This window comes from Chanodichthys erythropterus, chromosome 14, assembly GCF_024489055.1.
Source record: "Chanodichthys erythropterus isolate Z2021 chromosome 14, ASM2448905v1, whole genome shotgun sequence".
NCBI classification, from domain to species: domain Eukaryota; kingdom Metazoa; phylum Chordata; class Actinopteri; order Cypriniformes; family Xenocyprididae; genus Chanodichthys; species Chanodichthys erythropterus.
The window spans coordinates 39,712,736-39,726,924 of record NC_090234.1 but is presented as its reverse complement, the minus strand read 5'-3'; the positions used below and the strand labels follow the sequence as shown (position 1 = coordinate 39,726,924).

Below are 14,189 nucleotides of genomic sequence, written 5' to 3'. Positions count from 1 at the left end.
CCCTCGCTCACTGGACTGTACCATTAACAGGTGATCCTGTAGATGAAATTAACCACCGCTCAGCATTTTACCATGTGAAAACCCGCCCATTCGTACGCACGAAGTGAATTACCCACTTTTAAAATGAAATAAATACAGTCAGCACGGAATATTCGTGATTTCCAGGAGGATATCACTCTATTACACATCGCGCGTCGCTTTTAAAGGGACAGATGGTCTAATCCTCGTGATGCTTGGTAAAGAGCAGCATAGCAACGCTGTCCATCGCTTCCGCATTGACTGCAGTTCTCTCTGTCAATGCGGGAGAATGAATAACTCTAAATGTGCCATTACCCACAAACGACGGAGACCGACACGCATCATACGATGTATATACGTGGTGGGATTCATGGTGAGTATCCTCTTTTGTATTTGGCGATGGTCAGAGCTCTTCTGTATGGCATTAATCGCAATGACACATCACGCTTAGCTGCTGTCAATAAGTTTACATAGATCTGATGCCCCTGTTCTGCACATGTGAGCCATATTCTCATACTGTCATATGATACAGATTCCCATGTATTCATTTTTAACACTTGGATAAGAAGAATTTGTTAGAACTGTTGTAAGATAAGAATGTTTACAAAGGCTCGTTGATGATGACATGTTACCTCTCCTGCTGTCACATGACATCTTAAGCAAGATGTTTATAATTTAGTGGTCTTTATGATAGCCTTATATTTTTGCATTTGCTTTTTTAAATCAGGATGTTACATAATAGATGCTTTGGCAACTTCTAGTTTTGCATCAGTAGACATTTTTTGTCATGTCTGTGGATTTTGGCAACACCCATGAGAAAGAACACATTGTCTCAACTCTCAGACACATTGAGTTCTTCCCGGCTTTAATTCACCCACGGTTTCTCTCAGATTAAAAGTTTTAGTTTAATAGAAAGTGCCGTGACACTGGATTGAGGTACGGTGTGACTTCAATCAAGTCCTTGGCAGGCCTGACTGCAGAAAACTTAAACTAGATAAACAGGCTCAGTGGCAAAGGGCTTTTGTTTCAGCCCGTTTAAGCCAACAAACATTTTCTTTTCTTACTGTAAAGACAAATTACACACACATCATTCATTCATTCATTCATTCATTCATTCATTCATTCATTCATTCATTCATTCATTCATTCATTCAGTCAGTCAGTCAGTCAGTCAGTCAGTCAGTGATTCTTTGTGTTTTTTATCATTTTGTTGAACTACTTCCACAAAGCATAGTTCTGTTATTAGTTTTAAATAAAAGTAGTGAGTGTTCAGCTGTATTTTGGATGTGTTCTAATGTATTTTAGAAATGAGAAATGGTACTTAAATGTCATAAATTTCAATTTTATGTCATGGAAACTACAAAAAAAAAAAAAAAAAAAAAAAAAAAAAATATATATATATATATCTTGTCTGTGCTGTAATTCAGGATTCATGTAATAAGTAGGCTAAATTTAATACCACATTCTGTAATTATACACATGCTGTAATTAGACTCTAATCAGTCTTAAATACTAGAAATCTGTTTCTTGAGCTGTGTTTGCATTGCTGATATATAAATCCTTTATTGTGTGTGTTTTCAGGACCTCTTTGGGGTCAGTATGATTATCCCTTTGCTGAGTCACCATGTGAAGTTTCTGGGAGCAAGTCCTACAGTGGCTGGGATTGTAGGTAAGCCTCTGATGTTGTTGTTAAAGATGGCATCTTTCCTATTGTAATGTACTGTATATCTGAGTGAAATTGCGTACCGTAAGAAAAATGTACAGTAGGCACGACTTGATGTTGTCCATCAGGAATTGATTAGATCATTGGATGGTTGTGGTTTGCTATTGCTTTGATGTCATGTGAGGGACAGGTTGATCCCGCCCTCATGCTAGTAAAAACATTATCAGAGAGGAGAAGAGATGTCGCTGTAAGAGGGAGGGGATGATTTTTTTTTTTTTTTTTTAGATTATCAGGGCTCATGAATTAAAAAAAGAATATTGATGTGCACGGATAAATCATTCTTAATAAAATACTGCAATATTAAATTTTGATTGCTTTGTGACTTTAAATTCCATGGTGGTACTGAGTTTCACTATTAACATATGTCACTAATACAAAATAGTTTAGAAAATTGTTGCCTAAAGTTATTCTGAAAATTCTGAAAATCTTTTTTTCTGCTGTGATCATGAGAAAAAGCTCACATTTACAGTATAATTCACAAAAACAAACCTGTGTGTGTGTGTGTGTCAATAAACAGTTTGATTGATTAATTTTCAGAGTTAAAAATGATTCTGGCAAGTTATTATTTTAAATTTAGGCTGTTGCCAAACAGTGTAGAGCAGCAGTCATACAGTTGGTTTGCATTTATCGACATTTATGCACATAGAATTAGTGTATTGATTTTATAAAATTCATTAAACCAGTTTGCCACATCCGTATTGGTATGTGTTTCAGGTCTCGTTGGATGGATTTGTTCTCTCATGAGAATGTTGTAGCTGTACAGTATTTCTGAATAGTGGTTTTTGAGGGTGCACAAAATCAATTCAATTGATACATTTAGTGCAAATTAATTGTAATAATGTGTCAAATGACATTTGTTTTTGTAAATATATAAGTCCAGTTTTGTTTAATTCTGCACATCCTGTTCTCAAAAGAGCCAATGTCAATTTACTTTTCTTACTTTTTCAGTCAACAGATGACTTCATTGCTGGCGGATTGTAATTTTTAAGGCAAAGACAAGCAGGTCTTTGAAATCAAAAGTACATTGCCTGCGCCTCGTCTCTGATTAAAAGGGCTGCTTAAATGTGGCCCATATAATGTCAATTGAAATCACCAGCTCAATTGATATTTTAACTGATTTCATAAGGCTGGTAGCTTAGATTGTGATCACAAGGTTTCGTTGCCTGCTTTATTGTGAAACTAAAATGCTGTTTTCCATTGTTGCAGGATCTACCTATGGAGTATTACAACTCTTCTCCAGCACTGTTGTGGTAAGTAGATTTTTTTTTTTTTTTTGGTAAGTAGTATTTGCTGCACTAATATGATTATCAGTTTGCTGCTCTCAATGTAATAATTCATGCTTGCTTCATCCAATCTGTCTCCATAAAGCACGAAACACAGTAATTGTTTATTACAATCAACATTACAGGGCGTCTCAAACCGCATATTGCATTCACGTCTGGAGTGTGTTACTGTAAAAGTCATTATAATCCCATTGACAAACACACCTACACACACATATTTAAACTGGTTAGAAACTGGAGGATCACGGGGCTAGTTAAGAAGTGAAGGAGATGTTTGTCTTCTCTTGGATGTTAAGCATAGAGATAGCAGACAGGAACAGTGAGCCTCTCTGACATGCCTGTAGGCCAGAAACAGAGAGAACATAGTAAATCCAATTTAAGTTTTTATTACATTACACCAGTGTGCAGTGTCTGCAGATGTGTGTGTGTGTCATACCTCAGTCTAATGAGTTCTGGTATGGAGATGCTTGCAGTGCTTGCCTCAGGGCCTGAGCCGTTTCATTTATCAGGTCCAATCTGTCTGCCTATAGGCTATAAATTGTAGCTTTCTTTGGTGAGATGCTTTTCTTTGATAAACGACTAAGATTCTGACTTAAAGGTTTTGCAATGAATCGCACAGAAACTGTCATAATAGCCGAGTGGTGTCACTTGGAGAGAGCTATTTTGCTAGGATTAAGGAAGGCTAACTGTTTAGCAAAACAGCTAACATTGCTTACAGCATCTTTCATGTTCTACAGACGTTTTTTGCATTTGCTGCTAGCCTGCTACTACACTAATTGTGGAAAAGAAGTACACTGTACCTTTATAAAAGAGTATTTGTTACAGAAATAATACTTTAAAAGAATATAGGCCTAAATGCTTAACTGAATGTAATGTTTACTGACACTTAATTGCACGTTAATTGCAATTAAATGAAAATGTGTTCATATTGAATGCAATTAGCTGAACTTTAGAGTATGACCCAGTTAAATAGGATGTCATTAAGTTCATCTTTGTATACTATTTCATAATTCCTTCTATAGACTTTGAAATATGGTTCAAGTGTGCTGTCAGATGTACTTTATGGTAAACTAAAATACTTTGTCATTTCTATTGGAACTTGTATGCCATATATTTAAATGTATTCAATTACACATTTGTAATGGTGAAGTTGCAATTTAGTACATTTAACATATTAACTTTAAATGTAACAGGGAATAACTCTTAAAATTAATATCAAGTACTTTAATTGTGCTTTAGTAGTTTAGTTAGTACAGTCAAACCAAAAATTATTCAGACACTAGATATAATTTTTAATATTTTTACTAGTGGGTGCAGGACACTACAGTTCATTTATGTAAGTGAGGATATCAAAATAATGTAAACTTTGACATATTATACCCAAAAATTCTTCATATAGTGGACTACCTGTAAAACTGATAAAAATTTGGGACCAAAAATTATTCAGACACTTTGACCTGACCATGTTTTGCTTAAAGGGTTAGTTCACCCAAAAATGAAAATTCTGTCATTTATTGGTCACCCTCATGCCGTTCCACACCCGTAAGACCTTTGTTAATTTTTGGAACTCAAATTAAGATATTTGTGTTGAAATACGATGACTCAGTGAGGTATGGAAGTAAATTAATGCCAAATGTTTTTGAAATAAAAAGCTTGTTGAATTGCTCTAACTGAAAAAAAAATATGCATTACATTAGCTGTACTTGCATTTAGATGCACTGTATTTTTAAGGCTTGCATTTTTATGGGATGAAATTCAACACAGTCGTATATTTAAGCTGTGAATATTTCAATTAAAAATATTTCACACACATTTTCATTATCAAATTAAATAATTCATATTCACATTTCAAATTTCACTTCCAAGATATTTATTCTGTTTAAAAATACAACCTATAAAATTCGACTAGCAATTTTCAGTCCATTTTATTTCACTTTACAAATTCGCTTCCACAAATTCAGTGGCTCAAATTCGGCAGAAAATTCAACATTTCACATCCGGGAACTGCAGGAAGAGCAGTAGAGTGCCGATGCATCATCTCTATCTGCTGTTAGTCTTCTTCACCAGCAGGTGCCGCTAGCGGCTGTTTAGGAAGACCAAAGCAACGCTAGTAAGTCATTCATTCATAAAAACGGATTTACAGAATTAGAGCAAGCATAAGTGAATATGTGATGATTATCAAGGCCAGTATAAATGCAGAAAAGCTGATAAAGACACAAAAGCTGCATTTATGTTTAATTCAGTGTCTTTACGCTTACTTTCCCTGTGTAGCTACAGTTTTCTCTACAGTGAACAAGATAACGTTATTGCCCGATGCTGGTGTATAGATCAAACGTTAAATCTGAGATCGACATATATTTCTCTCTGTTGATAAGTTTCCTTAACTTTATATCGCAGCGCTGTGTTGTAATACTAGGGCTTCCCTCATCCGTCATAGCTGCCATCAGGACATATAAACTCTTAACACAGCTTAATGGACTCGTACAGTGATATAAAAGACCAAACTCGCACCTCATTTGTGATGTAGGTTAGACTATATAGGCTCCAAGAAAGCAGATACTGGCATAAAGTTGATTTGACGCTGAACGTTTGATTATGATATTCGCAAATTTAGGGACCGTCTCTAAAGTTACGACATTCTGTATTCACGTTTCTACCTTCTACCAAACTCTTGTAGACACACATGCACATATACATATTCAAACACACCCCACTCAAAGTACATGCATATATACTATTTCTTTTTTTTTTTTTTTACACGTTCATCACACAATTTTTTTTTTACTTTGTTCATTTTTTATTTTACCTGATCATAGATGATCCTGCTTATACAAATTTTAAATTAAATTTAGAAATAAAATTAACTAAGTAGAACAAATTGTGTGATGAATGTGTAAAAAAAAGAAAAAGTATATGTGCATGTACTTTGAGTTGAGTGTGTTTGAATATGTGTGTGTGTGTGTGTGTGTGTGTGTGTGTGTGTGTGAGAGAGAGAGAGAGAGAGAGAGAGAGAGAGAGAGAGAGAGAAGGGTGCATCACTCTTCGACCTGGCACCTATAGATGAACACTTCACAGGTAGTTTTGGTGATTGTAAATCATTCTCATCAAATGCTATTGAGCTTTAAATTATGGCATTTTTTTGTATGATCCAATACAGTAGTGAAATACATAGCAATCTTTACATATTACTTGACAGTTTATTTGGAAACACTTTACAGTAAGGTTCATAATGTATTAACTAATGTGAACTATCCATGAGCAACACATTTGTTGTTGTATTTGTTAATCTTTGTTAACGTTAATAAAAATACAGCAGTTCATTGTTCATGTTACTTCACTGTGCATTAACTAAAGTTGACAAATACAACTCTTGATTTTAATAATGTATTAGTAAATGCTGGAATTAACTTTAACAAAGATTAGTAAGTGCTGTAGAAGTGCAGTTCATTGTTCGTTCATATCAACTATTTAATATAAAGTGTTACCTTTTATTTTAATAAACATCAAAAATCTAAAAGGTTTGCATTATACCTGACACCTAGATGAACAATTTACAGTTGGTTTTGTGACTAAGTCATTCTCTTTAAATGCTATTGAAGGTAGAAACGTGAATACATAATGTTGTAACTTTAGAGACAGTCCCTAAATTTGCGAATATCATAATCAAACGTTCAGCGTCAAATCAACTTAATGCCAGTATCTGCTTTCTTGGAGCCTATATAGTCTAACCTACATCACAAATGAGGTGCGAGTTTGGTCTTTTATATCACTGTACGAGTCCATTAAGCTGTGTTAAGAGTTTATATGTCCTGATGGCAGCTATGACGGATGAGGGAAGCCCTAGTATTACAACACAGCGCTGCGATATAAAGTTAAGGAAACTAAACAACAGAGAGAAATATATGTCTATCTCAGATTTAACGTTTGATCTATACACCAGCATCGGGCAATAACGTTATCTTGTTCACTGGAGAGAAAGCTGTAGCTACACTGGGAAAGTAAGCGTAAAGACACTGAATTAAACATAAATGCAGCTTTTGTGTCTTTATCAGCTTTTCTGCATTTATACTGGCCCTGATAATCATCACACATTCACTTACCGCTTGCTCCATTTCTGTAAATCTGTTTTTATGAATGAATGATGACTTACTAGCCGTGATCTCGTCTTAAACAGCCGCTAGCGGCACCTGCTGGTGAAGAAGACTAACAGCAGATAGAGATGATGCATCGGCACTCTACTGCTCTTCCTGCAGTTCCCGGATGTGAAATGTTGAATTTTCTGCCGAATTTGAGCCACTGAATTTGTGGAAGCGAATTTGTAAAGCGAAATAAAATGAACTGAAAATTGCTAGTTGAATTTTATAGGTTGTATTTTTAAACATGAATGAATATTTTGGAAATGAAATCTAAAAGGTGAATATGAATTATTGAATTTTTAATAATGAAAATGTGTGTGAAATATTTTTAATTGAAATATTCACAGCCTAAATATACGACCATGTTGAATTTCAGCCCATAAAAATGCAAGCCTTAAAAATACAGTGCATCTAAATGCAAGTACAGCTAATGTAATGCATATTTTTTTCAAATAGTGCAATTCAACAAGCTTTTTATTTCAAAAACATTTGGCATTATTTTACTTCCATAGTGAGGCCTCTATAGGGAGCAATGACATTTCCTCTCTCAAGATCCAAAACATATACTAAAAACATATTTAAATCGGTTCATGTGAGTACAGTGGTTCAATATTAATATTATAAAGCGACAAGAATATTTTTGGTGCGGCAAAAAAAACCAAAATAACGACTTATTTAGTGATGGCCGATTTCAAAACACTGCTTCAGGAAGCTTTGGAGCGTTATGATTTTTCTGTTTCGAATCCGCTGTTCGGAGCGCCAAAGTCACGCGCATTTCAGCAGTTTGGCAGGTTGACATGCGATCCGAATAATTATTCGAGAAGAATCATAACACTCCAAAGCTTCCTGAAGCAGTGTTTTACATGAATGGTACATGAATGGATCTTGAGAGAGGAAATGTCATTGCTCCCTTTGAAGGCCTCACAGAGCCATCAGATTTCAACACAAATATCTTAATTTGTGTTTCGAAGATGAACGAATGTCTTACGGGTGTAGAACGGAATGAGTGAGTAATAAATGACAGAATTTTAATTTTTGGGTGAACTAACCCTTTAAGTGTTATCTGACATAATTAAGATTATTTTTTTCTGACACAGTTTAACTCTGAGATCTTGTCATATTTTATTAACTTTTTTTTTTTAAAACCATAGTGAATAAACTGTAATAATGAATTAAATGTTCAAGGTGTCTGAATAAATTTTGGGTTGACTGTAAATAACAATTTTTTTAAATCATGACAAAAGATTATTAAAACAATGATTTAAAATGTACTTCAAGTTTAATTTGACATAATTACAAAGTGCACTTTTTAAAAGTACTTTATTAAACAGTTTTTAAAGTGTACTTAAGTGGCCTTTTATTTTATTAATATTATATTGTGCAAGAAAAATAATTTCAGTGCACTTCTTTTTCACAAGGGTAAGTTTGTGTTGGGGGTTGATACAGAAGCTAGCGTTGCTGCGGGACTACTTTTTAAATTGTCACTATAACCAACTTAAGTGATTTGATTAATTAGCACATCTAAAAGAAATAAGATCCATGTGATACAGAAAAAATGTTTTCTTTGAGGACAAATGGCTGCAATTCTGTGTTTATCTCTTTATTGAGACTAATTATTGATTTCTTTTATATATCTTTCATTGTCTCTTATGTGTTATATTGTCTCGTCGGCAGGGGAGTTGGAGCGATGTGGTTGGGAGGCGCTATTCACTACTGACGTGCCTTTTGCTCAGTGCCTTTGGATATGGCCTGCTGGGTCTGTCCACTAGTATTGCGCTCTTTGTGCTGGCCAGGATACCAGTGGGTGAGTAGTGGAGTACTTTAAGCAATAATGCACAACCTAATTTACAATATGAACTAAAGTCACACCTTAATGTGATTTCCTTTTCTGTTGAAAGGGCTCTTTAAACACTCCCTGTCTATCTGCCGAGCACTCCTGTCAGATCTTGTGTCAGAGAATGAACGGCCTCTAGTGATGGGTCACTTTAATGCAGCCTCAAGTGTGGGATTCATCCTGGGACCAGTGGTGGGTGGATATCTCACTGAACATGAGGGGGGGTTTTACTTATCCTCATTCGTCTGTGCAGCCATTTTTCTTCTAAATGCAGGTGAGCAAGATTGAGAGTAATTACATGAATAAAAAGAGGTTACTTATTCCTTAAAAGTATGGACAAGTATAGACAAGCACAATGTTTGGTGATTGCTGTTATTTTGAAATGCGTTATAGGGATAGTTTGCCCAAGAATGACATTTCTGTCATTGTTTACTCACCTTCATGTCATTCCAAAAACACATGACTTTCTTCCACTGAACACAAAAGGAAAAATGTTGAAGACAATTGAATTGCAATGAATGTGAGTTGAAGCTTTCAAACTTCAAATAGGACGCAAAGCATGAAGAATCGTACAGGTGCTTCATATGTATATAAACTATATTCCAAGTTTGAAGCCATAACATGAGAGAAGTGATGTCTGAAGTCCAAATCATTATTCATATCTTTTTTTTTTAAGCTTGAAAGCTATTCATTCTTCTATTGCATGTAAAAGAGCAGCACTCACGTTCTGCTAAACGTCACCTTTTTTGTTCCAATGAAGAAAGAAAGACATGAATTAGGAATGACATAAGGATGAGTAAATGATTACAGAATATGTATTTCTGGTAAAACTTGCCCTTATTAAAAAGAAGCGCACGTTAGAAGCACACCCTTATTAAAAAAAATAAGCAAATACTTAAAAATACATTTTATGGAAATAATATATATTTTATAAAAAAAAAAAAAACTACTAAAATATATTATTGAACGTAATGTTGCCATACGAGAGGCTGTGCTCTATCATGAATAAGTCACGGCTGAAGGGCATTGTTAACCCCGTTGCAACCCCTTCAGCCAATGTTTATTCACCATACAGCACTAGCCTTGAGTACCTTTTGCTTTTATAAAACGGTTACCATACAATACAAATATTAAAGCCAGAAATATGTATCAGTGCAACTTTCATGAAGTAAACTTTTGCTAAAAGCTTTCCTACTGCCGGACAAAATAGTCCTCGTGAACAGCAACAGAAGTTACATTATTACACCATTAGATGGCGGCAAAGACTGTCTTTATGAGTGTGTCAGTCAGTAGTGAAGACTTTTACATTGAAAAGACTGAATTGTTGTGAACACAGAACAAGATGCAACATCTTGATGACAAATGCTTTGACTAGCGCTGTCAGTCACGGGAAAACCCTTTAACTGTTAAAAGGACAAGATAATACATTGAACATTCAAACAGTTGTTTTATTATGAACATAGGACTAAGGAAATAAACTCACTCACTCGATCTCTTTCTCTCAATACTCTTCTACATAATACAGTAAGCTTCAATGAACAATATCAATGAGAACAAACATGTTTACGTTGCTAAGGGTGTTGTGTAGTGATACACAGAACCGTTGGGTGAAGCGGTCATAGCCGTGTTTTATCATGAATAAATCACAACTACTAACCAATCAGAATCAAGGACAGGACCTAACTGTTTTATAAATATATGTTAAATGCAGTTAGATTAGATCAGGTTTTTTGACTCACTTTAGTAGGACTTAAAGGAACACATTCAGAGTTATATTAAAATATCCTGGCTTTTCGAAGCTTTATAATGGGAGTGACTGGAGGATGAGTTTTTGAAATCCAAAAAAGTGCATCCATCCATCCACTCCATGCGGCTCCGGTGGGTTAATAAAGGCCTTCTGAAGTGAAGTGATGTGTTTGTGTAAGAAAAGTATCCATATTTGAAACTTTAAAAACTTTTATTACTGGCTAAATAATGCTGACAGCCATACGCACATCGACTCATATGCCAAAAGAGTAACCCCTGACGCGATGTAGGAGTAGCACAAGTTTTGCTGTTCAAACAAATAGGGCTGTGCAACAAACTCAAGCTCCTCTTCTCTTATATCAAAATCCTTCTACATTTCTCCTTAAAAATTCTAATTTTAGACTTCTAATTTGGGACCGGTGTTTTGCTTTGCTCTCTCCTCTTCAGTACATGTTCGTCAGTAAATGAATCGCTTCACTTCAGAAAGCCTTTATTACTATTAAGGCCTTTATTATTATTATTATTATTATTATTATAAGGCTTCAAAATCTAATCCTCTATTTACTGCTACTTTAAAGCTTGGAAGAGCCAGGGTATTTTTAATATAACTCTGATTGTATTCGTCTGAAAGAATAAAGTGTTATACACCTAGGATGTCTTGAGGGTGAGTAAATCATGGGGTAATTTTAATTTACTCTTAAGTGATATTTTATTTAATTAATAATATATTGTCTGCAAGTACAAATTTTAAAAAAATATATACTTTTAATATTTGAAGTACACTGCATTTGCACATTCAATACAATTAAGTGCACTTCCTTTTCACAAGTGATCCCTTCAGATGTCTCCTACAAAGCAACATAAACTACAGTCTACTTATCCAGATGTTGTCTTCTTAGGTTTGGTCTGGATGTTACCATGGAGCGAGACAATAAATCACCGCATAGATGCAAACGCTAATAGTAAAACCAAAACCAGCAAAACCTACGATGGGTTAAAGAACTCAGTGCAGCAGAACTGCTCAGACAAAAACCACATCCGGTATCCTAATCCATCTGCAGTCCGTAGTCAAGCAGATGGAGGCTGGAGCTGGAGGGACATGTCTATCTTCCAGCCTGCCTGGAGACAGCTGACCTCAGTGTGGATGAGGATCTGCATGGTGGCGTCCTCGGATATGTGGGACGTGTTCCTGGTGCGTCTTCTAATGGCTGTGTCTATAATGCTGTACTACAGTAACTTCTCCTTAGCCATGGAGGAGCGTTTTCAGCTCAAACCAAAGATGACGGGATATTTGATCAGCTATAGCAGTATGTTGGGAGCCCTTGCTGGCTGCTTGGTGGGACCTGTAACACACCTCTATGGCAACAACATGTCTGCTTTATTGTTGCACTCTACAGCACTCACCTGCACATTGATCTTCCTGTATGCCACGGCACCCAACGTCTGGCAGGTCTTGCTCACCTCCACCTTCTTTGCCATCTCTACCACTATCGGACGCACTTGCATCACCGACTTGGAGCTGCAGCGTGGGGGAGCACAAGCTAGCGGGACTTTAATTGGAGCGGGACAGTCAGTCACAGCTGTGGGACGGGTCCTAGCACCACTACTGTCTGGTCTGGCTCAAGAATTCAGCCCCTGTGGACCTCCTAGTTTGGGGGTCGTGCTGGGTCTGCTAGCAGTGGGTGTGCTACTCCTGAGGACTCCTAAGTGGGACCGTAAGACAAAGGTTAAAGACAAGAGTCCCAAACAATGAGGTGTAAACCACTCAAAGTCAAGGAAAGATAAAGGACTGTGATGGCAGCTGTCTTTTTTTCCTCTCAGGTGATGTGATCGTGGGAGTTTGGATCTGTATACCAGCTATAGAATGTCAGGATGTCAATGTGAGAGACGGCCGTCAGTAAGGCTGCCTCCAGTGCCGCCATGCTGAAAGAGAGCGACTGCCTTTGCAAATGCAGACTGACAGAGTCTGATACAAAGTCTACTAAGATGAATGTCTTTATCAGAATATTTCGCTGTTAAATGGTTCAACACCAGTGGCAAAACTAGTGTAAAACCAAGGATATTCTATGTCAAAGTGGGATATTCATTGTTGAAAAACTTTTTTGGGTGTTCCCTGGACAAATTTCACACTAAAAGTCACTTAAACATATCAAAGGTAAGGAATACATGCTTCCAAGAAATCAATTTAGCATTTTAGGTGGGATAAACTTTACTACATAATGGAGTTTTATCTCACGGTGGCATTGATACTCGTTTAACATTTATCATTGGTGTACTTCAGAATACTCACTTCCTTCTGTGCTTGAAAATTAAACGTCGTACAGTTGCCAAAAAGGCTAGCAATAATGTTCTCAATAAAAATTTTGTTTGTTTGTTGTTGTTTTTTAAAGAATGTAATACTGTTGTTCAGCAAGGATGCGTTAAATTGATCAAAAGTGACAGTGAAGACATTTCAAATGTTACATGTAAAATGCCTGTTAAATAATGTATGTAAATGTAAAGATTTCTCTTCCATATGAATGCTATAATATAATAGAAAAGTTATTTTATATTGTAATAATATTTCACACTATTTGATCAAATAAATGTTGCCTTGGTGAGCATAAGAGATTTCTTTCAAAAACATTAAAAAATCTAACCAACCTCAAACTTGTGAGCAGTAGTGCATGTGTGGGCATGTGTTTTTTTTTATCACCATCTGAATTTATGTCATGTATATACATTTATTTAAATTTATGCTTTTTTTTGTTTGTTTGTTAATGTCAGGAATATAGTGTTCACACCAAAGCATAATTACAATTTTTTTTATCTAAGAATATAATGTTTTATTTTCAAACAGATAAAAGTAGCCTGAGTCTACACAAAATTCTGGTGTTATGTAATTTTAGTTTCCTTCTTAGTTCATTCAAATAATAACCATATGAATAGTATCATACTGTACATTGGAGGACTGTTTGAACTAATATATATTATAATTTAATATCTGTGCCCATGTCCTATAAACAAATTCCACTTTCAAAAATTTAATTTACCATATTTATATTTATCTGTGACTAAATAATGTAATTAACTTAAATCCAGTTAAATCTCATGAATAGCAATATTTTAGTTCCCAAAGCTAACATTCAATTCAGTAAGTTACAAATAAAAAAACTTGTAAATGAAAATGACAATGCACCCAATTTAAATGCACATGAAGCATACAGTATGTGGCTTTAAAGGTGCCCTAGAACTTTTTTTAAAATGATGTAATATAAGTCTAATATAATATAAGTCCCCTGAATGTGTCTGTGAAATTTCAGCTAAAAATACCCCATAGATTTGTTTTAATTCATTTTTTTAACTGCATATTTTGGGGCATCATTATAAATTAGCCAATTCAGGGCTACTGGCCCTTTAATTCTCGTGCTCCACGCCCACGGAGCTCGCGCTTGCCTTAAACAGTACAT

The 14,189-nt window shown here is 35.4% G+C and overlaps 1 protein-coding gene across 1 annotated transcript; it reads left to right on the top strand.

Annotated features, from left to right (window-relative positions):
• The first annotated feature begins 250 nt into the window (after nt 1-250).
• Nucleotides 251-13,384, top strand: mfsd9 (major facilitator superfamily domain containing 9). Its single transcript, XM_067409198.1, has 6 exons — nt 251-391; nt 1,600-1,687; nt 2,948-2,991; nt 8,835-8,964; nt 9,059-9,268; nt 11,640-13,384. The coding sequence occupies exons 1-6, from the start codon at nt 308-310 to the stop codon at nt 12,491-12,493; spliced, it is 1,410 nt and encodes a 469-aa protein (XP_067265299.1). The 5' UTR covers nt 251-307; the 3' UTR covers nt 12,494-13,384.
• The last annotated feature ends 805 nt before the right edge of the window (nt 13,385-14,189 follow it).

Bases quoted from the DNA above. Each gene is read 5' to 3' on its own strand.
- mfsd9 (XM_067409198.1), top strand. From the start codon at position 308: ATGAATAACTCTAAATGTGCCATTACCCACAAACGACGGAGACCGACA. The intron at 2,992-8,834 runs GTAAGTAGATTT...TCTCGTCGGCAG, and splicing joins TCTTCTCCAGCACTGTTGTG to GGGAGTTGGAGCGATGTGGT. The intron at 8,965-9,058 runs GTGAGTAGTGGA...TTCTGTTGAAAG, and splicing joins GCTGGCCAGGATACCAGTGG to GGCTCTTTAAACACTCCCTG.